The sequence below is a fragment of the Gorilla gorilla genome, chromosome 1 (genome assembly GCF_029281585.2).
Source record: "Gorilla gorilla gorilla isolate KB3781 chromosome 1, NHGRI_mGorGor1-v2.1_pri, whole genome shotgun sequence".
Lineage (NCBI taxonomy): Eukaryota > Metazoa > Chordata > Mammalia > Primates > Hominidae > Gorilla > Gorilla gorilla.
This window is the reverse complement of record NC_073224.2, coordinates 177,908,100-177,935,802: the sequence shown is the minus strand read 5'-3', so window position 1 is coordinate 177,935,802 and position 27,703 is coordinate 177,908,100. Positions and strand designations below refer to the sequence as shown.

Below are 27,703 nucleotides of genomic sequence, written 5' to 3'. Positions count from 1 at the left end.
TTTTATAGAGATGGGTTTCGCCATGTTCAGTTCAGCAGTTCTACACTAACATAACTTGATGGGTGAAAATAGGGTGGTGGTAGGTGGGAGGGAGTGAGGATCATATTAGATAATGTAAGTAAATCTCTCTATAAACTGAAGAGTCCTGGAGACAGGGTCTTGCTCTGTTGCCCAAGCTGGAGTGCAGTGGCAAGATCATAGCTTACAGCAGCCTCGATCTCCTGGCCTCAAGCGGTCCTCCCACCTCAGCCTCCCAAAGTGTTGGGATTACAGGCATAAGCCACTGCACCAGACCTTTCAACTTTTATTTTATTTCTGTATTTTTAGTAGAGACAGGGTTTCACCATGTTGGCCAGGCTGGTCTCCAACTCCTGATCTCAGAGGGTTTACCCACCTTGGCCTCCCAAAGTGCTGGGATTACAGGAGTGAGCCACCACGCCCAGCCATTCAACTTTTATTTTAGTTACAGGGGGTACATGTGCAGGTTTGTCATAAGGGCATGTTGTGTGATGCTGAGGTTTGGGATATGATTGAACCTCTGTGAGCGCAGTCCCCAGTAGGTAGTTTTTCAACCTTGCCTCCCTCTTTCTCTCCTTGCCTCCTCTTGTAGTCCCCAGTGTCTGTTTTTCCCATCTTTTTTTGTTTTTTTTTTATTAAGATTGAGTTTCACTCTTGTCACCCAGGCTGGAGTGCAGTAGTGCAATCTTGGCTCACTACAATCTCTACCTCCCAGGTTCAAGCAATTCTCCTGCCTCAGCCTCCCGAGTAGCTGGGATTACAGGTGCCCACCCCCACGCCCAGCTAATTTTTGTATTTTTAGTGAAGACGGGGTTTTGCCATGTTGGCCAGGCTGGTCTCGAACTCCTGATCTCAGGTGATCCACCCACCTCGGCATCCCAAAGTGCTGGGATTACAGGTATGAGCCACTGTGCCCAGCCTGTTTTTCCCATCTTTATGTCCATGTGTATCCAGTGTTTAGCTCCCACTTATACGTGAGAACATGCAGTATTTAGTTTTCTGTTCCTGTGTTAATTTGCAGCTGCATCCATGTTGTGGCAAAGAACATGATTTCGTTGAGTGTTTTTTATGGCTGTGTAGTATTTCATGTGTATGCACCACATTTTCTTTTTTTGGGGGATGGAGTCTTGCTCTGTGGCCCAGGCTGGAGTGCAGTGGTGTGGTCTTGGCTCACTGCAAGCTCCGCCTCCTGGGTTCACACCATTCTCCTGCCTCAGCCTCCCGAGTAGCTAGGACTGCAGGCACTTGCCACCATGCCCAGCTAATATTTTGTATTTTTAGTAAAGATGGGATTTCACCGTGTTAGCCAGGATGGTCTCGATCTCCTGACCTCATGATCCACCCGCCTCGGCCTCCCAAAGTGGTGGGATTACAGGCGTGAGCCACCACACCCAGACTTACACCACATTTTCTTTATACAGTCCACTGTTGATGGGCACCCAGGTTGATATCATGTCTTTGCTATTGTGAATAGTGCAGCAATCAACATATGAATGCAGGTGTCTTTCTGGTAGAATAACTTATTTTCCTTTGGTTATATAACCAGTAATGGGATTACTAGGTTGAATGATACTTCTATTTTTAGTTCTTTGAGAAATCTCTAAAGTGCTTGCCACAGTGGCTGAACTAATTTACATTCCCACCAATAGCATATAAGAGTTCCTTTGTCTCCATAGCCTCACTAACATCTGTTATTTTTTGATTTTTTAATAGCAGCCATTTAGACTGGTATGAGGTGGTATCTCATGGTTTTGATTTGCATTTCTCTGGTGATTATCAATGTTGAGCATTTTTTCATATGTTGGTTGGCTGCTTCTATGTTGTCTTCTTTTTTTTTTTTTTTTTTTTTTTTTTTGACAGGGTCTCACTCTGTTTCCCAGGCTGGAGTGCAGTGGTGTGTGGTCATAGCTCACAGCAACCTTGAACTCCTGGACTCCTGGGCACAAGCAATCCTCCCACATCAGCCTTCCAAGTAGTTGGGATTATAGGCGCACCACCACACTTGGCAAATTTTTAAATTTTTTGTAGAGATGGGGGTCTCACTTCATTGTCCAGGTTGATGTAGAACTCCTAGCCTCAAGTGATCCTCCTGCCTTGGCCTCCCAAAGTGCAGAGATGACAGGCATGAGACACTGTCCAGGTGTATGTCTTCTTTCCAGAAGAGTGTGTTCTTGTCCTTTGCCTTTGCCTGCTGTTTAATATGGTTGTTTTTTTGCTTGTTGATTTGTTGAAGTTCCTTATAGATTCTGGATATTAGACCTTTGTTGGATGAGTAGTTTATGAATATTTTCTCCTGTTCTGTAGGTTGTCTGTTTACTCTGTTAATAGTTTCTTTTGCTATGCAGAAACTCTTTAATTATTAGGTCTCACTTGTCAATTTTTGTTTTGGTTGCAATTGTTTTTGAGCACTTAGTCACAAATTCTTTGTGAAGGCTGATGTACAGAAGGGCATTTCCTAGGTTTTCTTCTAGGAGTTTTATACTTTTAGGTCTTAATTAAGTCTTCAGTCCATCTTGAGTTAACTTTTATATACGGTACTAGAAGGGGATCCAGTTTAATTCTTCTGCAAATGGATAGCTGGTTATCCCAGCACAATTTATTGACATGTGGAACCTTTCCACATTTCTTATTTTTGTTGACTTTGTCAAAGATCAGTTGGTTATAGGTGTGCAACTTTGTTTCTGGGTTCTCTATTTTGTTCTGTTGCCCTGCATGTCTGTTTTTGTGCCAGTACCATGCTGTTTTAGTTATTATAGCTATATAGTATAGTTTGAAGTCAGATAATGAGATGCCTCTGGCTTCATTTTTTTTTTCTTAAGATTGCTTTGGCTATTTAGGCCCTTTTTTGGTGCCATACAGATTTTAGGATGGCTTTTCCTACTTTTGTGAAAAGTGATATTGGTAGTTTGACAGAAATAGCATTGAATGCATAGATTGCTTTGGGCAGTATAGCCATTTTAACAATATTGATTCATCCAGTCCATGAGCATAGAATGTTTTTCCATTTGTTTGTGTCATCTCAGATTTCTTTCAGCAGTGTTTTGTAGTTCTCCTTATAGAGATCTTTCACCTCCTTGGTTAAATGTATCCCTAGGTATTTTTGTGTGTGGCTATTGTAAATGGGATTGCATTCCTGATTTGGCTCTCAGCTTGAATGTTATTGGTGTATAGAAATACTACTGATTTTTGTTCACTGATTTTGTATCTTGAAACTTCACTGAAGTCATTTATCAGGTCTGGTAGTCTTTTGGCAGTCTTTAGGGTGTTTTAGTTACAGAAACATATCATCATTGAAGGCAGAGAATTTGACTTTTTATTCTCCTATTCGAATGCCTTTTATTTCTTTCTCTTGCCTGGTTGCTCTGGCTAGCACTTCCAGTACTATGTTGAATAGGAGTGGTGAGAGTGGGCATCCTTGTCTTGTTCTAGTTCTGAAGAGGAATGCTTCCAGCTTTTACACAATCAATATGTTGGCTGTGAGTTTGTCAAAGATGGCTGTTAGTATTTTGAGGTACGTTCCTACGATGCCTAGTTTGTTGAGGGTTTTTATCATGAAGGTATGTTGGATTTTATCGAAAGCTTTTTCTGAGTCTACTAAGATGATAATATGGTTTTTGTTTTTAGTCTTATGGACTTAATGACTTTTGAAGTATAAATGGGGTATGAGCCATAATGCTTTTTTTTTTTTTTTTTTTTTGGACCGAGTCTTACTCTGATGCCCAGGCTGGAGTGAATGCAGTGGCACAATCTCTGCTCACTGCAACCTCCACCTCCCAGGTTCAAGCGATTCTCTTGCCTCAGCCACCTGAGTAGCTGGGATTACAGGTGTGCGTCACCAGACCCAGCTAATTTTTTCTGTATTTTAAGTAAAGATGAGCTTTCACCATGTTGGCCAGGCTGGTCTCGAACTCCTGGGCTCAAGTGATCTGCCCTCCTCGGCCTCCCAAAGTGCTGGGTGGCATGAGCCACCACACCGGGCCCTCATACGTGTTTTTAAAGTGCTGGTATCCAAGTATGAAAAAATAGCTTAAAATGTGTTTCTAATGATTATGGGCTTCTTGCTGGTCTTACTTCCAGGCTAGAATTCCCAGGTGTTATATCCTACTCATTTTTAATATGAGGTCTTGAACTGTATGCTTAAAATCGATTTTTACCCCCAATTTGCACTCTATCAACTGCTGGATTTCTGGTTTGCTATTGGGAGCAAATGTCACTGTGCAAATCTTTTTTTCTGTTTCAGATGCAACATAAAAAATACATCTGTAGCAGGAGTCTAGGAACTCCCTCTAAGGAGCAAGAAAGTGTGACTGAGTCAGCACTGGCTTCTCTTTTGTGACAGTACGCAAATTGCCAATGGCAGAGTTCAAGTGCATTCAAATATGTGGCATTTTTCACAGCTCATTGTTCTTTATCTCTTGTATTCCTGAAAACCACTTGAGATTTGCGTACATGATAAATTTCCCTTTCTTGGTGATAAAAAAGGCTGTAGGTTTTCCAGTCAAGTCTACTTCCTTCAGGAAAGTCTCTGGAGAAAAGCTTTTGGTTTTTTCTTCTATTCTGTTCCTCTCACTGTAGTAAATGAAGATAATGTAGAGACACCAGGGTAACAGAGCAAGTAACCTCATGAACTCAAAGACAGCAGAAATGTAGGCACACAATTTTGACACAAATTCATAGCATTAGGCTTGGTGCCATGGCTCATGTCTGTAATCCCAGCACTTTGGGAGGCCGAGACAGGTGGATCACCTGATTTCAGGAGTTTGAGACCAGCCTGGGCAACATAGCAAAACCCCTTCTCTACTAAAAATACAAAAATTAGCCCTGCATAGTGGTGCTTGCCTGTAATTCCAGCTACTCGAGAGGCTGAGGCAAATCACTTGATCCTAGGAGGCAGAGGTTGCAGTGAGCCAAGATCACGCCATTGCACTCCAGCCTGGGTGACAGAGTAAGACTCTGTCTCAAAAAAAATAATAATAATAATTTACAGCTTTGATATCTACTAGCTTACATTCATTCCCAACCACTGTAACTGGTCCAATGTGGAGACTGATTCAACTTGAAATTTAACTTGCCCACAAGGAATCACTTGCTTATCAGATTTTTTCTAAATTGAGAAAGTGATCTCACAATTGTAATTATTAGCACGCAGGGCTTAGAGAAGTAAAATGACAGGGCTCAGAACCCAGAACTCAGACTTTCTCACACCAGTCACATCCCCTCCTTTCAGAATCCCACTGCTCCTCAGAAACAAGTGCTGCTGCTTGGGCACTGTTCTCTGAGTCTATGAAGTTTTCGGTTTTCTGGGAAGCCTTATTTGCACACATAATAAGAGCCTATAATCTAAAACGTGTGTTGATTTTGTTATCTTTCAAAGGGAACTATAAATCTACCTTCTCTTTCAGAAACTAAGCAAGTTTGTATTGAGGGCCAGTTATGTCCCAGGCTCTGCACTAAACAAGGTGTAGTGACAGTGAAGAATCCTGCCTTCAGGGAGCTTTCAGAACTGCCGAGGATAACAGCAGCTAATGCTTTCATGGCATTTACTATGCATTCTATAGGCATTATTCCAAGTGCATCAATTTGTATTTTATATGAGATTGGTCTATTACTATTCCCATTTTATAGATAAGGAAACTGAGACACTCAACTAATAAGTGTCATAGCAAAGATTTGAATCCAACTTTAAATAAGTAATTATTAAGGTTAATAAGTATTATTGAAGGACAAGGTAACGTGCTGTGGGAACTTTTTTTTTTTTTTTTGAGACAGGGTCACACTCTGTCACCCAGGTTGGAGCGCAGTGGTGTGATCACAGCTCACTGCAGCTTTGACCTCCTGGGCTCAAGCAATCTTCCTGCCACAGCTTCCCAAAGTGTTGGGATTAGAGGCAGGAGACACCACACCTGGCCTGTGGGAACTTTGCTAATGTGATTTCACCTAATCCAGGTGGTTAGATGAGTAGGAATTAGGCTGGAACTGACCCAGGAAAGGGCTTTTTAAGTATATTCCTCCTGCCAATTGCACAGACAAAATCAACCCACTGAGACCACAGCATTGCAGTAAAGAAAGAGTTTAATTGACGTAAGACCAGCCCATGCACAGGAGAACTGGAGTTCAGTCTCCCTGAAGGCTCAGACTTTGGGGTTTTCATGGACAGTTTGGTGGGCAGGGGGCTAGGGAATGGGTGTTGCTGATTGGTTGGGGGGTGAATTCATAGAGGTGTGGAAACAGTCCTTGTTTACTGATCCACCTCTGGGTGGGGCCACAGGATCAGTTGAATCATGAGTCACAAGTCCACATGGGGTCAGTTTGAAAGATATCTCAAAGAACCAACCTTAGGTTCTACACTAGTGATGTTATCTACAATTGGGGAAATCACAGATCTTGTGACCTCTAGCCATATGACCCCTGAGCAGCAAGGGATTATAGAAATTATGCGTCTCTTAGCAAAGAGTTCAGGCCCCTCTCATAATTCCTATTCTTTCTTTCTTTCTTTTTTTTTTTTTTTTTTTTGAGATGGAGTCTCACTGTGTCACCCAGGCTGGAGTGCAGTGGTGCAATCTTGGCTCACTGCAACCTCCACCTCCCGGATTCAAGCAATTCTCCTGCCTCAGCCTCCCGAGTAGCTGGGACTACAGGCACATGCCACCATGCCCGGCTAATTTTTTTGTATTTTTAGTAGAGACAGGGTTTCACCATGTTAGCCAGGATGGTCTCAATCTCCTGACCTTGTGATCCACCTGCCTCAGCCTCCCAAAGTGCTGGGATTACAGATATGAGCCACCACGCCCAGCCCCGATAATCCTATTTTTGTGGCCTTTCATTACTCTAACAAAAGGAGCTTTTGATCCCTAAGCAAGAAAGGGGTTAGTTTTAGGTGGGGACTATTATCATCTTTGCTTTCAAGTTAAACTATCCACTAAATTCCTCCCAGAGTTACTATGGCCTACATGCAGGAATGATCAAGGACAGTGAGGCAGTCAAGAAGCTAGATCAAGTCAACTATGTCACATTTCTCTTACTGTCATAATTTTGCAAAGGCAGCTTCAGCTACAAAGTGGAAGCCCAAGGACCAAAAGTAGTAGTAAACATTAGTGTTTGTTTGTTGTTTGTCTGATGGGCATATTTTAAGAATTGTTAAATTTGAGTGCTTTTAGGCTGAACCACCATCTCTGTTTGTTTGTTTTGAGATGGGTTCTCACTCTATAACCCCAGCTGGAGTGCAGTGGCACGATCTCAGCTCACTGCAACTTCTGCCCCCCGGGCTCAAGCGATCCTCCTACCTCAGCTTCCTGAGTAGCTGGGACCACAGGTGTGCACCACCATGGCTGGCTAATTTTTGTATTTTTTGTAGAGATGGGGTTTCACCATGTTCCCTAGGCCGGTCTCCTGAACTCAAGTGATCCACCCACCTCGGCCTCCCACAGTGCTGGGATTACAGACGTGAGCCACCGCGCCTGGCCTAATTTGTTGTCTTATACTCAGTTCACGTCATTCACCTTCAGTTGGCTCCCTTGCAGCCTGTTGCCTGGATGCATCTGAGTTTGTTATCCTGGTGGATATTTTCTGGGAGAGATGGGCTCCACCCTGTTTCAATTAGGGATCTCTTGGTTGCAAGTGACAGAATCTCAATTTGACATTACTTAGACAAAAGGAGAAATTTACTCAAGGGCTAGAGGTTTGTTTGTTTGTTAGTTAGTTTGTTTGTTTTTCATATACTTGCAGGCAGCGTGTGGTTGACACTTAGTCTCAGAGGTGGTTGGAACCAGAGGCCTGCTGCTGCCAGGTTCTCTCTGTTTATCTGACTTTCCTCCTGCAGATGTGCTTCTTCAGCCTGATGTGTGTATGGCTGCCCAAAGCTCCTAAGCCTCTCTGCCAGAAAAGAGCTGACTCTTCCCTTGGGTCTACTTTGGAAAATCCGTAGAATATTCTTGTGTGGTTCAAGTGTCCACCCTTGGACCAGTTACTGTGGCCAGAGAGACAGGGCATTTTGATTGTCCAGCTTTGGGACAGAGATCAACCAGCTTTGGGGATTGTCAGCTGGACATGTCACCCATCTGTTATATGGGATATTGCCAGTGTTGCCTTTTATGTCCACCCTTCAGAATCTCCTTCACTTGATCACAGTAATTTTCCTGGCCCACAAAGCATTTTCTTTCAGAGCTCATTGTGCTGTGCTGAAGATTATAGCATCATGCTGCCAGAATGTGTCATATCAGTTTATTTCATGAAATGAGATGACCTTTCTACAACACTTCTTCATTCTTCTTATTTAGGGGTCCCTTGCAAAGTAAACACATTCTAATGTCCCCAAACCTCAGTTTTGAAGGCATTAAGAGCTCCTTTTGTGTAATAATTGGGCAATTAGCTAATTATAAATTCATGTTTAAACACAAAATATGAAGGAAAGTGACCCAAGGTCATTGCGGTGGCTAGTGCTATGATTTTTTTTCCCAACCCAAGTTTAAAATAAGCAGGCATGACTTGTTCTGACCTGATATTGGATCTAAAAACGGAATCACTATGTCATTGCTGGCTAAGAATCTTGCGTGTGTTGCTGGGAGGAGGTAAACAGTACTTTCCCTTTCCCTGAAGGTTTACTCAGTTAAGAGCAAGGGCTCTGCAGCAAGATGCATCTGAGTTAAGTTCTGGCTTGGCAAATAATAATTTAGCCTCTCTGTGCCGCAGTTACCTCAGCTCTGCTGAGGTATATAATTATACCTCAATTATATTATAAGAGCAATAATTATAAGAGCAATAATTGTCCCTAATACACAGGTCTGTTGTGTACACCAACAAATGGGTAATATGCCTAGCTCAGTAACAGGCACATACTCAAGAGATTTTAGCTGTCATAATTTTCATCATCATCATGTACCAGCTCCATCCCTTGGCTCGGATGTTTAAGAGTAATCAATATAAGAAATGAGACAGTGCGTCAGACCAGATGCTTTTCAGAAATCCAATTTTCTCATCTATTCCTTCTACATTTTTGAGGACAAGAAAAAAGGAAGGAAACTGACACTTCAGGCTCCTGCTACCCACCACACACCTTCACGCATCTACCATTCAGTTGTATTCATCATTTCTATGATTATTTCTTTAACATCTGTCTCACTAGATCTGTAAATGTGCTCAGGGCAAGGGCTCCTCTGTTTTTCTTTTTCTTTGTGCTGGCATGTAGTAGATGCTCAGTAAGCATGTATTGAATTCAACTTTGCTCACAACCCCTTATTCAGGTAGCAGTTATTGCATTCTTAATGTTGCCAAAAATGAAGGTTTCCAAACACTATTACTGCTAGTAAGTAGCAGAACCAGTCTGAACCCAGATTATCTGGCTGTTATTCCAGTGCCATTTCTTTTTTCTAAAAAGTTCAAATGATAAGGAAGAATAAAACCAAATTAGTACTTCCTCCATGTGATATGCAAATTGGATTTTTAAACCTGTAGTTTGGGAAGGCAGGTCCTTTGTCCCACTGCTGGTTAACTGGGGTTGAAACCAAGGTCGAATTGCAGATCTACAATATCATTTTCAAACAGAGGCACTTACTTTTGCTCCTCCTAAGGCCATTTGATACACACTGGTAGGAGTAACACCAATAGTTTCTGTTTACGAGGCAGGTTAGAGTTTTTCCTCTAAAAATTCCCATGAGCCTTATTGACCTTTTCACGTCTTTTTTCTCTCTTTTCAAGTGTGATCCTTTAAAGTAAAGGCCACAGAGTCATCTTCACTGTGTGACCTTCCTTTCATGGCTGGTTCTCAAATCCACATGGGTGCATTTAAGATTTAAGTTCCCGAACTTTGATTCACTCAGCACTAACACTTTATAAAGCCCATATTCTATTCTGCCATATGTTGAAGAAAGAAATAAGACAAAGTCGATCATATTAAGATATGGGAGACACATACATAAAAAGATACAATATAATCTTGCAAATAAGTGATAAAATTCATTGGTTCATCTTGTGGAAGGGGCACCACCCAGGGGCTAAGGGAAGAATTACAAGAGGAGGTAATTTTTTTAGTTCATTTTATATCATATCATCTGTTGAGAAGCAAAATTTATAAAGGGCAGGGGAGCAGTCCTAGGATCTTTCTCATAGAAGGGGAAAATTAAAGAGAATCTGAATGAGTGAGATAAGTCTGGCCCCCCAAAAATCAGTTAGAAAGTAGGCAGCTAAGTGTAGGCATGGTCATCCAGGGGACCTAGGCTCCAGTCTCAGGATAGTGCTTACTGGGGTTAAATCTTTCAGGTTGTAAACCAATGGGGAATTAAGGACATAGGATGAGATTGTAACTGAATCTAATAACAATGAACAGCTGGGCATAACTTGGTCACTATCTATTGTATTGTTATATATCTAATGGGAGCCTGGTGAAGAAAGGCTGTGTGAACATGCCTAGGAAAGAGACCCGAGGCAGGGGATGTCAGATTCAATTAAAGGCAAAAAACAAACAAACAAAAACCAGTTACAGAAAATACTGTGAGATACAAAGGTAAGTTAGTCCTACTTACTCTAAAAATTGCCTCCAGCATTTCCTACAGGAGAAAAGTGTCCTTTCTAGGTCACTTCCAAGACTCTTAGCACCGTGGTTCTGGGTGCATGTTCTGGGCCCTGCACTAGTCCCCTGTAGAGTGCATTTAGGAACATGGGGCTACCATAGCCCAATTCCATTTACTATCATCATTAGCATCTTTAGTAAATATTATTAATTGCCAGGTGTGTTGCTAAGGGCGCTCATGTATTACTTCATTTAATCTTTTCAGCATCCTGAAATTATAGCTACTTTTATTTTTTTCCATTTTATGGATGGGGAAATTAAGGCTTGAAGAGGGCAAATAACCTGTTCAGGTTTGTAGAACACTTTTTTTTTTTTTTTTGAGACAGAGTCTTGCTCTGTCACCCAGACTGGAGTGCAGTGGTGCAATCTCAGCTCACTGCAACCTCCGCCTCCCCAGGTAAAGCAATTCTTCTGCCTCAGACTCCCGAGTAACTGGGATTACAGGCATCCAGCTAATTTTTGTATTTTTAGTACAGACGGGGTTTTGCCATATTGGCCAAGCTGGTCTCGAACTCCTGACCTCAGGTGATCCACCGCCCCCACCTTGGCCTCCCAAAGTGCTGGGATTACAGGCATGAACCACTGCGCCCGGCCAGGTTTGCAGAACTCTTAAGTTGAAGAGCTAGGATCACAGACTCCTAACATTCCATTCATTATACAAGTTATCCCTACCTTCCAGATCAGCTTACCTACCTGCTGTCTGTGTACTACACCTCACCACCTGGGTGTCTCTCAGACGTTACCAAGAGACAGAGTAAACCCATGCTTTCTCCTATCCAAACCAGTCTCTCCTGTTCCCTGCTTTGTCCAAACCCAGTTGCAGGAATTTATGCCTTAAAGTAAACCATCATATGATAATTTCCCCTGAAAATGTGCCTATTAAAAAAAAATAGGATATGATGGGAGGCAGACATAAACATTCTGGTCAATTTATTGGTGTTATTATTTATTTCAGTTAATAAACTGCCCTTTCGCTATGCTTCAGCTTTCCACGTGTTTAGGCAGTTTGGATTCTCCCAAGTCTGGATTCTGCACTCCTCCGTGGGGTTTACAGCTAACTTACCTTTATCCCACAGTATTTTCTGTAGCCGTGGGTTTTTTTTGTTTTTTTGTTTTTTAATTCTAATTGAATGTCTTAAGGGGAAAAAACTCTAGTTCAGGATTTGAGCCCTGAACAGATAGTTTTATTGGGATATTAGTGTAACGAAAAAGAAAAAACTCTGGCTGGAATGACCATCAAAGGATATCTGGCCGAGTGTGTTGTTGCTCCTGTAGTCCCAGCTACTCAGGAGGCTGAGACAGGAGGATCACTTGAGCCCAGAAGTTTGACGCTATAACAAGCTCTGCCAATTGGGTGTCCACACTAAGTTCGGTATCGATATGGTGACCTCCTGGGAGGAGGGACCACCAAGATGCCTAAAAAGGGGTGAACCAGCCCAGGTCAGAAACAGAGCAGGTGAAAACCCCTGTGCTGATTAGTAGTGAGATCATGCCTGTGAAGAGCACACTGCGCTCCAGCAGCAACATAAAAAGACCCTGTCTTTTATTTAAAAAAAAAAAAGAAGAAGAAGAAAAAGAAAAAGAAAAGAAATCTGATAGATCTAAGGCCTCACAGATCTGAAAGGGCTGAAAAAACATTTGGAAATGACAAGGCTGTGTTCATTTCTAAGAGTTAGTCCAGTGGGTGAATGAAACTTTTTTGCCCAGTGTTTTGGTCATTTTTATAGTAGACTGAAGCCCAATTAAACGTACTAACTGCTGAAATTGGAAAGTGCAGTTGAGCCCTCCAATGCTGCTAATTGGTTGTGTCTTTTACATTTCAGGAAGACATGTCCCAGGTGATTGGTCAGGGCATGGTGGCAGATCAGCAGAAGGCACTGGAATACCCACCTGACAATGTACATAACTTGTACTTTAGGTTTTGCTCTTCTGGGGTTGCGTGCGTTATAGACTGGGTTCCAAAAGAAAAGGAGGTGATTGCAATGAGATCAGATCTTTTATTACTTGACAGGAGGTTGTGGAGTGTCATGCAACCTGAAATCAAGCCACGACTGTATCATTGATTCTGTGCAAGTTGATGCAAATATCTTGTGTTCACCTCTCTGTCCCAACCCCCTAAACAGATGCTTAAAAGGGCATCCCTGGCTGGGCATGGTGGCTCATGCTTGTAATCCCACCACTTTGGGAGGCCAAGGCAGGCAGATTGCTTGAGGTCAGGAGTTCCAGACCAGACTGGCCAACATAGCAAGTCTGCTAAAAATACAAAAATCTCTTCCAAAAATACAAAAATTAGCCAGATGTGGTGCATGCCTGTAGTCTCAGCTACTCAGGAGGCTGAGGCCTGAGAATCACTTGAACCTGGGAGGCAGAGGTTACAATGAGCCAAGATTGCACCACTGCGCTCCAGCCTGGGTGACAGAGTGAGACGCTGTCTTTAAATAAATAAATAAATAAATAAATAAATAAATAAATAAATAATAAAAGGGTATCCCTGAAAACACCCTTGCACTTAAATAAATTCTATCTAGCCAGGCACAGTGGTGCATACCTGTAGTCCCAGCTACTCAGGTAGCTGAGGCAGAAGGCTTGCTTGAGCCCAGGAATTCCAGACCAGCCTAAGCGATATACTGAGACTCCATCTCCAAAAAAATTTCTGAGAGCACCATGTCTTACACAATATTAGAAATAAAAATTACAAATGGAAGAATTTCTATAAAATAACTTTAGTGTTCCTTACACTTGAATTTCACTTCTCTTAAAGAACTGTAAACTTTTATCACATTTTTATACTTTTGTTGCTGTTGAGCTTTTTCCTTGCTTTTTTTAACTCCAGATTTTCATATCTGTGTACTAATCTATGTTTTTATGTGTCTAAAATGTATACATTATTACTGTTAGCTATTTTTATATTTAAGAAACTATAGATTACTAGAGCTTACAGGAAATATATATTTCAAACATTGCCAAAGAAAATGCCTTTGAAAATTCTGTAAAATTATATGCTGAAAACCCAAATTTAAAAAAATAGTGGGGGGAGGGGGGAGGGATAGCATTAGGAGATATACCTAATGCTAAATGACAAGTTAATGGGTGCAGCACACCAACATGGCACATGTATACATATGTAACAAACCTGCACGTTGTACACATGTACCCTAAAACTTAAAGTATAATAATAATTAAATTAAAAAAAATAGATACAGAATGAACCTTAAAAATAACCAAATTCAGTTCAACTGAAAACCTTTAAGCAATTTTTTTTTTAAGAGTCAGGGTCTTACTCTGTTACCCAGGCTGGAGTACAGTAGTGCAATCATAGCTCACTGTAACCTCAAACTCCTGGGCTCAAGCAGTCCTCGCACCTCAGCCTCCCAAAATGTTGGGATTATAGTTGTGAGCTACTACATCTGGCCAATTATAATTTTTAAATTTAAAAGCAGGTTTTGCTTGAATGTATTTGCAAATACATTAAGGTGTTGATACTTTATATACTCCCGGCCGGGCACAGTGGCTCATGCCTGTAATCCCAGCACTTTGGGAGGCTGAAACGGGTGGATCACCTGAGGTCAGGAGTTCGAGACCAGCCTGGCCAACATGGCAAAACCTCATCTCTACTAAAAATACCAAAATTAGCCAGGCGTGGTGGCGGCTGCCTGTAATCCCATCTACTCAGGAGGCTGAGGCAGGAGAATCATTTGAACCCAGGAGGCAGAGGTTGCAGTGAGCTGAGATCACAGCACTGCACTCCAGCCTGGGTGACAGACCGGGACTCTGTCTCAAAAACCAACAAACAAACAAAACTTCATATACTCCCACCTACCTCAAGCACATATCAAACATCTCTAAAATATTACAACCATAGAATTTTAGAGCTAGGGCGAATCCTAAATATCATCTTACATTCTTCTTCTTGCAGAACAATGAGCACCTAAACATCTAAATTATTCTCCTTTGGGAAAGTGATTTTAAGTCCTTTCTGCAGCTTCCAAAGAGAAATGGCCCAGAGGTCAGTGGGCATCATCTGCAGTGAGGCTGGCAGCTCATTATACAGAACTTTTCCACCCTTTGAGCTGCTCCAAAATGGAATGAGCTTCTTCATGGAAGTGGAATTTTCCATCCCTGAAGGTTTTCAATCAGAAGCTGGCTGATCATTTATTGATATGTTCTAAAAGGACATAAAAGCATTAATAGCTGTTATTAATTGAGCCTAAATTATTTCTGGCACAATGATGGGTTTATTTATTTACCTTTAATTTTTACAACAACCTTGCAAGATATAGATGTATCACCAATTTATAGATGGGGTGGTCAAGTGACTTGTCTGTGGTCACACAGCTAATTAGTGATAGCAAACTTAGCAACATATACCTTCTTTTGAGTAGTGATTTTTATTTTCCTATCATGAGGCCCTGATGAAGTGTAAATCCTTTCTCTAGAAAAACACTGACAAGGGCCGGACGCAGTGGCTCATGCCTGTAATCCCAGCATTTTGGGAGGCCGAGATGGGTGGATCACGAGGTCAGGAGATCTAGACCATTCTGACTAACACGGTGAAACCCCGTCTCTACTAAAAATACAAAAAATTAGCCGGGCGTGGTGATGGGTGCCTGTAGTCCCAGCTACTCGGGAGGCTGAGGCAGGAGAATGGTGTGAACCCAGGAGGCAGAGCTTGCAGTGACCAGAGATCGTGCCACTGCACTCCAGCCTGGGCAACAGAGCGAGACTCCGTCTCAAAAAAAGAAAAAGAAAAAGAAAAACACTGACAAGTACAATTTTGTTACAACTACAAGGGTGTTTTACAACTAAACCAGTGGTTCTTAACCCTGTTTTATAATAGGAACACCTAGAGAGCTTTAAAAAAAATCACAAATGCTAGGACCCCCATCCCAGACCAAATAAACTGGCATCTAGGGATGTGGATCCCAGGCAAGTTTTGTTTTGTTTTGTTTTGTTTTTGAGACATCGTTTACAGTTAAACCATGGATTCTTAAGCCAGGGCTTCCTAAAAGAAGATTAAGTCTTAAGCAATAAGTCTCAATTAAAAAACAAAAACAAAAACAAAAAAAACCTGCCTGGGATCCACACCCCTGGATGCTAATTTATTTTGTCTGCGATGGGGATCCTAGCATCTGTAATTTTTAAAAGCTCCGTAGGTGTTCCTATTATGAAACAGGGTTGAAAACCACAGGTTTAGTTAGGTTGGATGACCTATAAAGTCCATCTCAGTTCTTATAATACAGTAACATACAACAGCAAATCCATTCTTTCTGATCTTTCTTACACAGTAGTTTGGTTTTGTGCCAATGAATGAGTCATGGGAACACTCCTTCATCCATCACCACACATACCGACAACTGGAGGCCTGCCTCTATGTATATATGTTTGGACATTTCACTTGGATTCTATGGACTGCTTCCTTATTGTTAAATTGAATTCAATTCCACCAGTATCTATCAGGGACCTATTATGCACCAGATGCTACAAGAAACTGGGATATAAAGAAAAGCAACAATCATCTCATGCTATAGAAAAGTCGTAATCTAGTAATCTAGATTGCTCTCTTTAGTGCTTTCTTGTTTTAAAAGTCACGTGATTTTTCATAAAAGAACTCTGCGGCTTGCACCCAGCTTTGTTGGGAATCCATGTTCTTTCTTGAGGTGATATAAAATGTAAGTTGGGTGTAAGTACTGTGTGAGTTAAGACACAGGCTCAATTGCTGCAAGAAGTTCTCTTTAGCATAAGAGCCTGTGTGTGGCTGTGTGTGGTCAGTTGGGGAATGATATGGTGTCTCCAAAGTGTCAGAGACCCAAGCACCTCTTATCTGATTACTATACCATTCTTATTTGATTACTCTACCATCCTCAATTGGTGGCATCCATTCTTTAGTTTAAGAGGGCTGCTTCAGTTATTACCAACACATCTGCATTCCAAGCAGTGAGAAGTGAAAGACAGGATCTTTCTCCTTAGGAGAATGACCTAAAAATTGTACATTCACTTCTGTTTACATCCCATTGACCAGGACTTAGCCTGTTGGCACACCTACCTTCAATGAGGCTAGTGAATGTGGTCCTTAGAATAATTGGATATCTAAGTCCTCTCAATGTTGTTTTCTTATAGTAACCCCTTATTTGTCCTTTTCTACTTTCTTCCTTTAAAAATCACTGATAAATATGTAATTGAATAAGTCTCTTTTTAGTCAATATTAAATGATGCTGATAGTGGCTGGGCACAGTGGCTCATGCCTGTAATCCCAGCACTCTGAGATGCTGAGGTGGGTGGATTGCTTGAGTCCAGGAGTTCGAGACCAGCCTGGGCAACATAGCAAAACCCCATCTTTACTAAAAATACAAAAAATTAGCCAGGCGTGGTGGTGTGCGCCTGTAATCCCAGGTATTCAGGAGGCTGAGGTGGGAGAATCACCTGAGCCCAGGAGATCAAGGCTTCAGTGAGCCGAGATCACACAACTATTCCAGCCTGGGTGACAGAGTGAGACCCTGTCCAAAAAAAAAAAAAAGAAGATGGTGATAGAAAAACTGCAGGAAAAAGCAAAAAAAAATCCATAGAATCATTGCCTATCAGCTGTTTGATAAACACTTTAAGCTTGTAGCATTCTTCAACTATTGACTTCCGGTTCTATCTCTTTCTCTAATTAGCAGTGTGATTTCAAATATGTCACTTGACATTTATGCTTGGTTTTCTGCAAAAAGAAAAAAAGTAATATTTAACTGTCAGGGTTGTTCATGTGATTGAATGAACTTATGGATGTAAAAGTGTTTTGAAAACTAGAAAGCACAGTGCATGGATGTAAAACTGTTTTGAAAACTAGAAAGCACAGTGCATATGCACAATGGATGGTATTGTTTTGTTGTTACTGCACACTGCACAATGCCCTATATTGAGGCACAGCTTTCCACTGACAGAATCTTGAGGTGTTACAGTTCTGGAGCAGTTACCTTGGTCCTATTTCTAGACTCCAGGGGCAGCCTGGTGCTTCACTACCAGACTCTTCCAGCTGGGGACGGGTTCCCTGGCCAATTGCAGATCCAGAAGGCAGGTCAGGTTACTACCTATATTTCTTAACTGCCTGTTAAATAAGCAAGGAGTCCTTTTGGTTTTTCTTAGTGTATGTATGTATGTATGTATTTATTTTTGGAGACGGAGTTTCATTCTTGTTGCCCAGGCTGGAGTGCAATGGTGCGGTCTCAGCTCACTGCAACCTCTGCCTCCTGGGTTCAAGCAATTCTCCTGCCTCAGCCTCCCAAGTAGCTGGGATTACAGGCATGCACCACCATGCCTGGCTAATTTTTGTTTTTTTTTTTTCAGTAGAGATTGGGTTTCACCATGTTAGCCAGGCTGGTCTTGAATTCCTGATGTCAGGTGATCCGCCCACCTCAGCCTCCCAAAGTGCTGGGTTTACAGGCATGAGCCACCATGCCTGGCCCCTTAGTTTTTTAATATTAATATTCATTGGAGGTACTGTCAGCAAAAATCCAGAATTACAAGTTAATTTTTCCCAAACTCACACAGTAGAGGTCCCTGTACCTTCACTGAATTGCAAGTTCACTTTCTACCCTGAGTTACTCATGTCTTCAATTTTGCTTTTCTTTGTTCTTTCTTTCTTGTTCATTCATTCATCAAGCACTTTATTGAGTCCCTACTATGTTCCAGGCACTGGGTATCGTAGGTGCCTGGAACATAGGAGGGACTCAATAAAGGAGCTGTGCTTCCTTTATGTGAATTAAATGTCACTGATGTAGCTGGCATTTAGTAGGCTTTCAGTAGATGTTGGTTTTCTTTGTCTGCCCCTCATTTTGCTTAATTAACCTACCAAATGCATCTTTGACTCTAGTGTGTCCAGAAGAAATGGACAGTGTTGATGCTCTAAACATCCCCAGCGTAGATTGTTTTTCAATGTGCACAACACAGATAAGTCACTTCAAAGTCCATAGATAAAGGGGCTCCTTGCTGATTTCATCAGAATGAGTAGAAATTGCAAAATAATTTTTGTTTTGCCTCCCACCCCCAGCTTCATGTACAGATCACACTGACAGAGTATCTTCAGCTTTTATCTTTCCTCCCTTCCTTGATCTGCCCTTCATCAAAGCATTTTAGTTGTAAAGTTAAATAGGGAAGAATGAGGAACGAGGCATAAATCATCCTAACTTCTTGCCACCCTCCAACCTTATATTCTCAAAAGACATCATTGGACTGCACCATTGTTTTGGTAACAATACATCAGTTTTAAAGTATTTTCTTGTTACCTTTCTCCTTTTTGATATTCATCTAATTTTCCTTTCTTTTGTAGGCTGTCAGCCAGATGAAACAGCAAAAATATCCAACAAAAGTCTCCTTCAGTTCACAAGAGATACCATTAGCACCAGCTTCATCATACCATTCAACAGATGCAGACTTCACAGGCTATGGTATGATTCTTTCCCTATGGTATGATTCTTTCCCTCAGCAGATCTGGCTCATTAAGCCTTAGAGAAGGCAAGGGATCATAATGTCCTAAAACGAGAACTGGACCAGGAGGCAGAAGTCTGACTCTGGATGCTTCCTCTGCTTCCTTAGCTTTGGGGCTTGGATAGGTCACTTCATTTCCTACACCATTTTTCCTCCTCTCTGCCATCGCCATTGCCTGTTGCTTTTTGAATATAAGAGCACTAGAACAGAAAAGGACCTCAGTAGGTCAGGAGTTCAAGACCAGCCTGGCCAACATGGTGAAACCCTGTCTCTACTAAAAATACGAAAAATTAGCCGGGCATGGTGGCACGTGCCTGTAATCCCAGCTACTCGGGAGGCTGAGGCAGGAGAATCGCTTGAACCCAGGAGGCAGAAGTTGCAGTAAGCTGAGATCGCATCACTGCACTCCAGCCTGGGTGACAGAGTGAGACTCTGTCTCAAAAAAAAAAAAAGGAAAAGAAAAGGACCTCAGTAAATGTTATTTGAATCTGAGGCTTCTGTATTATTCTTCTCTAATCTCTACAAAAGATTATATTTAGGTCTTGAGTAATATCTCTTTAAAAATCCTATCAAACCCAATTTTTAGCCCTGCAAATGTTGCTTTAAGCTGTTTGAAGAATGTTGATTTTCAATGCTGAAAGAAATTGGCATGCACATTCTGTCTTTAAATTCCTGGCTTGAATTATGCTGACTGGGGGTTGAAAATAGAACTTTATAATGAATAATAGGTATTTCTACTTGCTTTTTTTTCTTTTTTTTTTTGAGACAGAGTCTCACTCTGTCACCCAGGCTGGAGGGCAGGGGGCTGATCTCAGCTCACTGCAACCTCTGCCTCCTGGGTTCAAGTGATTCTCCTGCCTCGGCCTCCTGAGTAGCTGGGATTACAGGTGCTCACCACCATGCCCGGCTAATTTTTATATTTTTAGTAGAGATGGGGTTTCACTATGTTGGCCAGGCTGGTCTCAAACTCTTGACCTCAAGTGATCTGCCTGCCTCGGCCTCCAAAAGTGCTGGGATTATAGACGTGAGCCACTGTGCCCAGCCCTACTTTGCTTTTGTGCAGTATACATCAGTAAAAAATAAAACTCTTTAAAAGACAGTACTCACCAATGGCAAAGCATAACCCTGCATTAATTTAGCAGTTCTGAAATCTTTGTGGTATTTGTCTTTTATATGTTTTTTCATAAATATTAACTGCATGAAGTTCATCAAGCAGGTACTATTTTAAAGCATTGTAGATGTACTAAAACATTTGATGCATGTGGTCAGAAAACTATGGCACATGGGTCAAATCTGGCCTACCAGCTAGTTGTGTATGGTCTACAAGCTAAAAAAGGTTTTCACTTTTTAAAGGTTGAAAAAACACCTAAGAAAATTTTATTAAAATATTCTATGAAATTCATATTTCAGTGTCCACAAGTACAGGTTTATAGACACTCATTTGTTTCTGTATTGTCAGTGGCTTTTTTCACACTATAATGATGGAGTTAAGTAGTCGCAACAGAGACAGTCTGGCCTGTAATGCCCTATTAAAATATGTATACTTGGCACTTTACCAACAATGCATGCTGACTATGGAGGTAGACGAGTTGAGTTTTGGTAATATATATCACATATTTATAGTTAGATGACAGAAATTCAGCATCCTTCCTGGTTTTCATTCTCATGGTTAAATAAATAAATAAATAAATAAATAAATGAAGTTCATCATCCTACAGTTGAATCTATAGAAATTTTATTCATTTACTCATCTACTTACCAAGCATTTATTGAGGACTTGGTATGAGCTGGGTTTGGGGCTGGATTCCATGAGAGAAGTAAATAAAAAGATTGACTCAGGACTGGCTAGGGTGAGGCAAACGTGGAGGAGGGAAAAGAAATGCCATCTCCAGGATGTCTCACCAGGTTTTTTTCTCTCTTCTCACTCAGGAGACTACGCTAGTCATTTACAAAAGCAGTATAAACTTTTTATTTACTTATCTATTTATTTATTTGAGACGGAGTTTTGCTCTTGTTGCCCAGGCTGGAGTGCAATGGTGTGATCTTGGCTCACTGCAACCTCTGCCTCCTGGGTTCAAGTGATTCTCCTGCCTTAGCCTTCCTAGCAGTTGGGATTACAGGCATGTGCCACCATGCCTGGCTAATTTTGTATTTTTAGTAGAGACAGGGTTTCACCATGTTGGTCAGGCTGGTATCAAACTCCTGAACTCAGGTGATCCGCCCACCTCAGCCTCCCAAAGTGCTGAGGTTACAGGTGTGAGCCACCGCACCCGACCTAAAAGCAATATAAACTTTTTAAAGCACCCATGAAAGTGTGCCACTATCGTACGTCATTTTTATTGTAAATTAATGGGAAATGTGGTATAAAATACATATGCTGCAAAAAGATTTAAAGACAAATTTGGTTTACAATTTAATATTCTGCCTTGCCTGTATCTTACCTAGAGCCTTTCTTTTTGTCTTATTGGCAAGATTTTTCTATAAAGAAGTCGATAGTAAATATTTTAGGCTGTGGTCCACACAGCCTCTGTTGTAGTTTCTCACCCCTGCCATTGTAGTGTGCTAGCCACCATAGGCTGGCCATAGGCTACTTCTAAATATGGCACTTTTTATGGTTGTATCACTGAATTTCTTGCTCTTAACCAGGAGGCCTTTAGATTAATAAATTCCATATGGACGGGAACAGCAGATATATGAATACCCACAATGTGCCAGACTCTGGGCTGGGCACCTCACACACACTGTTCATTTAGTTTCTCTAACAGCCTCTTTAATAGTGGTTACATGCATTTTTCTGATGAGAAGTGAGCTCCACTTTCACCCTCCTGTTAAATTCCTGCTTAGGAACTCAACTGTGGCTCTGTGCCACTCCAAAACCTGTGCCTTTTCATCTCAAAGACCATGATTATCACTTAGTTAGAGCAGAACCCCCACAGGCTTACCTAGAGCCTGTTTCTTTTTGTTTTATACCAGAGATTGACAAGCTTTTTCTATAAAGAAGTAGATTGTAAATATTTTAGGCTTATGGGCCACACAACCGCTATTGCAGTTACTCACCCCTGCCATTGTAGTATGCTAGCAGCCATAGGCTAGGCATAAATGAATTAGTGGGTTTGTGTTCCAATAAGACTTTATTTATAGACACTGAGATTTAGACTCATATCATTTTCACATGCCTTGAGACATTATTTTTCTTTTGATTTTTTTTCAAGCTTTTGAAAGTGAAAAGCCATTCTTGATCCGCGAGCTATAGGCCGCTGACCCCTGCTTTTACGTAAGTTTAATGAGCACTGGGATCTCATCTCAGCTCTGTGCTTTAGCTGCAGCTGACCAGCAGATGGAGCCCTCTCTCATCAGCCCTTTCCTGAATTATATCATAATGTAAGAAACAATACTCATGGTGATCAAACTCAGTTATCAGAAAATATGACATTCTCTGGAGACTATGATTTGTATGAGCATCTCTTGAAACTATTCAACATTTTATATGAGCATCTCTTGAAACTATTCAACATTTTGAATGTTTTGAGGTTTTGTTGTTGTTGTTGTTGCCATTTTGAGACGGAGTTTCACTCTTCTTGGCCAGGTTAGAGTGCAGTGGCGCGATCTCAGCTCACTGCAACCTCTGCCTCGGGCTCAAGCGATTCTCCTGCCTTAGCCTCCTGAGTAGCTGGGATTACAGGCATGAACCACGCCCAGCTATTTTTTATATTTTTAGTAGAGACGAGGTTTCACTATGTTGACCAGGCTGGTCTCGAACTCCTGACCTCAGGTGATCCTCCCACCTCAGGTGATCAGCCTCACAAAGTGCTGGGATTACAGGCGTGAACCACCGTGCCTGGCTGAATGTTTTGAGTTTTTAATAGGTTATCTGGAAAATGCATGTGTATAGATTTTATGCTGGATAAACAGGTGTTATTAAACATTTTTTCTTAGCCTATAAACATTTTTTCCCTCACTCTTTGGAAAAACCCAACCTAAAACAATTGTTTTTAAAAATAAACCTTTGTAAAAAAGCAATAACTTTTAAATAAACTTTTCCTCTATGAACCCCACAAGTAATTTTAGAGTCTTGTGTTTATAATATATTTTGCTTTACTATATATGTAATATATTTGGGGATAAATTTTAGGTAATTGTTATTTTCAGGTATTTCATACTTTATTGATTAAATTCTTTTTACATCTTAATAATTTAATTCATCTGATATGCTCTAATTGAAAGTATTTAGGCATTGTTTCTTAATTAGTATCCTATAGCTCAGAATCTCCTGTTATACCAGCCTTTATTCTCATTGTAACATAGGCCTTCATATACCTAATCATTTAATCATTGTAATTTTTCCATACAGATTTTCATGATGTATTTTAAGATTTTAAAACTTTTAGCCAGGTGCAGTGGCTCACACCTATAGTCCTAGCACTTTGGGAGGCCAAGGCGGGCAGATCACCTGAGGCCAGGAGTTCGAGACCAGCCTGGCCAGCATGGCAAAACCTCGTCTCTACTAAAAATAAAAAAATTAGCCAGGCATGGTGGTGGGTGCCTGTAATCCCAGCTACTTGGGAAGCTGAGGCAGGAGAATTGCTTGAACCCAGGAGGTAGAGGTTGCAGTGAGCTGAGATTGTACCACTGCATTCCAGCCTGGGCAACAGAGTAAGACTGTCTCAAAAATATAAATAAATAAAATAAGATTTAAAACTTTCAAGTAAAATCGATGGGTTGAGGGGTGGGAGTTATCGTTTTAATCTCAACAGTGTCATCCCTGGCTGAAGAGGCAGGAATGACCCAGCTTTTTGCTTCATGGTGTTTGGCAGGAAAAGAGTGCAGTGATAAAACACGTGCAAGCCCCACACTCCCCACGTGATGGAACGTGCAGGCTGAGCTGCAACTCTTACGCGTCAGTCATGCTGTGTTCAATTCTTTTCCAGGTGGTTTCCAGGCTCCTCTGTCAGTGGACCCCGCAACGTGTCCCATTGTCCCTGGACAGGAAATGATTATAGAAATATCCAAGGGACGTTCAGGGCTTGGTCTCAGCATTGTGGGAGGAAAAGACACACCCTTGGTAAGTTTCTAGAAATAAAATGTAGCCACTGTCATAGAACTAGTTGTTGAGGTTAATTTTGGCCCTGCGCCACAACTCTGCAAGACTTGCCTTTTTCATAGTATGAGGAGAAAATGTGATTATAAATAGATGTGCATCCATAGTCTAGCTAGTTTTCAAGTTTTTCTCAGTGTTTAATTTTCATCAGTGCTGGGCGCGGTGGCTCACGCTTATAATCCCAGCACTTTGGGAGGCCAAGGCAAGCAGATCGCTTAAGCCCAGGAGTTCGAGACCAGCCTGGGCAACATGGCGAAACCCCATCTCTACAAAAAGTACAAAAATTGTCTGGGTGGGCTGAGCACAGTGGCTCACGCCTGTAATCCCAGCACTTTGGGAGGCTGAGGCAGGCAGATTACTTGAGGTGAGGAGATCAAGACCAGCCTGGCCAACATGGTGAAACCCTGTCTCTACTAAAAATACAAAAATTAGCTGGGCATGGTGGTGCACACCTATAGTCCCAGCCACTCAGGAGTCTGAGGCAGGAGAATCACCTGAACCCAGGAGGTAGAGGCTGCAATGAGCTGAGATCGTGCTACTGCACTCTAGCCCCACTCCTTAGGAGGCTGAGGTGGGAGATTCACTTGAGCCCAGGAGGTCGAGGCTGTAGTGAACCGTGATCATGCCACTGCACGCCAGCCTGGGTGACAGAGAGCAAGACCTTGTCTTAAAAAAAAAAAAAAAAAAAAAAACTTTCATCAGGATTTTCTCCATCTAGGATGTTGAATATTTTTATGAATACTTATTAGACCAACAGTATCACAGCAGCATTTAGAAGTATTTAAGAGGATGCCTCACACATAGTAAGTGTTCAGTAAGTAGGAACTGTTGTTATTCTCATCATCATTACTTAATGGAATTGTAGATAAAAAGTATACATCAGGCCAGCATGGTAACCGAGGCAGGTGGATAGCTTGAGGCCAGGAGTTTGAGACAGCCTGGGCAACATAGCAAGACCTCATCTCTACAAAGAAAATTTTTTTTTAATTAGCAAGGCATGGTGGCACGCACCTGTATTCCCAGCTACTCAAGAGGCTGAGGAAGGAGGATCACTTGAGCCCAGGTGTTTGAGGCTGCAGTGAGCTATGATCATGCCACTATACTCCAGCCTGAGCCAACAGAGCAAGGCCGTCTCTGCTAAAAAAAAAAAAAAAAAAAAAAAAAAAAAAAAAAAAAAAAAAAAGGTATGCATGAATTATTCCAGCCCAACAATTTAGAGTTCATTTTACACTGACCATTTTCATATCTACTCATAATTTTTTTAGAAGTCGGTATAGAATATTAGTGTTTCCTGGGATGATTGATTTTTTATTGTTTTTTATTTTTTTTAAATAAATGGAGATGGGGTCTTGCTATGTTGCCCAAGCTGGTTTTGAACTCCTAGGCTCAAGCAATCCTCCTACCTTAGCCTCCCAAAATGCTGCAATTACAGGCATGAGCCACTATGCCTGGCCAGGATGATTGATTTTTCATTATTCAATACCTTTTGTTTATCACTGCTCAGTAGCGCCATTAAAATGAAAACTTTTCCTGGGTTTTGATTTACTCAAGATATGATTAATTAATGCATGTGTGTCTGTGTGTGTGTGTGTGTTTAATACCTGCATATTATACAAAGTTAAATTGATACAAAAGGAAAATTGTGTGTGTGTGTATGTAATACCTGCATCTTATACAAAGTTAAGTTGCCATAAAAGGAAAAAAGTGAAAAATAAATCTCCCTCCTACCTTTTTGCCCTAGCTCTGCCCTTCACTACCTAAAACCAGGGCGACTCCCTAGAGACAATCACTCTTGTTAATGAATATGTTTTAAATGAATATTTTGGTATTTCTTTTGCCCATTTTATTTAGTAAGCAATAAATTGTACATGCCAGATAAAACAAATATATCAGGGTCTATAGAACTATTTTTTTCCACATTGGGCAGTAATATAATATTTTTGTGGTAGTACTGTTGGGGGTGGGGAGATCCTATTCTACTTTTGTGTAATAAATATTAGTTCCCTAAAGCACTAGGAAACTCAAGAACAGCACAGGCGGTAGAAACCAGGGTCTTGATGATGCAGGAGTTTTCTCTTGACCCCTTCATCAGACTTGCAACAGGGGTACTGTTTACTTGGACCGCCTCACTCAGCCTGTTGTAGGAGGGAGTGCATGAGAGAGCGAGTGCAGGACCCAGCTGGTTGCTTTGGGTGCCGGCAGGAGCAGGCTCTGTGGGGTCTCCTCGGCCAGACCAGGTAGGGGTGCCTGCGACCCCTGAAGCCCCAGAGAGTGTGTTACGATGCTAACCTCCGTCGTCCGTGGACAGCGGTACGTTATCAGCTCAGTGGGCCCCTTGCCTTGTTGCATGGGGCAGCTGCTCCCCACCAGCGAGGGCAGAGGGCCAGTGTGACAGCCTTTTTTGGATACCCGCACTCGGTGAGTCCCAAGCTCCTGTCCGGCGTCCGAGAAGAATTAGGTTGCACAGACACTTGAAGGATGGTGGAGAAGAAGAATTTTATTTAGCAATGGAAGTGGCTGTCAGTGGAGAGGGGAACTGGAGAGGGGACAGGACAGGCAGAGAGTCTTCCCTGAAGTCCAGCTGGCTCTTCTCTAAAGTTAAGCCGTCTCTCCTCCAAAGTCCAGCCATCCCTCTAAAGTCAAGTTGCTTCTCCTCAGTCAAGCCGCTTCTCTCCTCTACCAACTGAGTCTGAGATCTTTGTAGGCATAGGATGGGGGGCGGGGCAGGCCGTAGGTAGTTTTGGGAAAAGCAACATTCGATTGGTAAAAAGACATTATTCAGAAAGAACCAATCAGGAGACAGCAGGCAAACAGGAATAGAAGTTATCACTTTGGACCAAGGGTTTCAGGCTTCTCGGCTTGAAGGTGGGGTTTTGCCGGGGATCTGCCCCTGTCTGCCTAGAATTTCTCTGCCTCCTGTCCCTGTCATTAATGCCTTTTACATGTTTGCTGGTCATGGTCCTTCCCTTTCCTACCATTGGGGCCCGTCTAGAAAATCCTGGCTTTGAGCCCCACCCTGCTAGTGAACCACCTCACCTGAACCTGAAAGGATTTTATCTCCTTCTGCTTGATAAAAGTACTGTTAACATTTTTCTCTGGAGTTCATGAAAATTTATGTCCTGAATTCTCCTCTTGCCTTTGCAAGCAGGAACTGCTGTGTGGCTTCATACATACAGGAATTTGGTCTGCGCTGTATCGTCTAATCGTATTTTTAATAATTCTTTGTAATTTTTTTTTCTTTTTTTTGAGACGGAGTTTCGCTCTCCTTGCCCAGGCTGAAGTGCAATGGCGCAATCTCGGCTTACCGCAACCTCCGCCTCCCGGGTTCAAGCGATTCTCCTGCCTCAGCCTCCCGAGTAGCTGGGATTACAGGCATGCGCCACCACGCCTGGCTAATTTTGTATTTTTAGTAGAGACGGGGTTTCTCCATGTTGGTCAGGCTGGTCTTGAACTCCCGACCTCAGGTGATCCGCCTGCCTCAGCCTCCCAAAGTGCTGGGATTACAGGCGTAAGCCACCGCACCCAGCCAGTTCTTTGTAATTTTATGTCATCTGGTCTCT

General features: G+C 41.8%; 1 protein-coding gene across 8 annotated transcripts in view; it reads left to right on the top strand.

Moving 5' to 3' along the window:
- PATJ (PATJ crumbs cell polarity complex component) overlaps nt 1–27,703 on the top strand; it is a 415,136-nt gene that overhangs the window by 312,102 nt on the left and 75,331 nt on the right. For all 8 annotated transcript variants that reach the window (XM_055362067.2, XM_063698171.1, XM_055362138.2 and 5 more), the window contains 2 exons: nt 18,888–19,005; nt 23,974–24,107. In XM_055362067.2, coding sequence (XP_055218042.2) covers nt 18,888–19,005; nt 23,974–24,107 — 252 coding nt within the window. The remainder of the gene's footprint in view (nt 1–18,887; nt 19,006–23,973; nt 24,108–27,703) is intronic.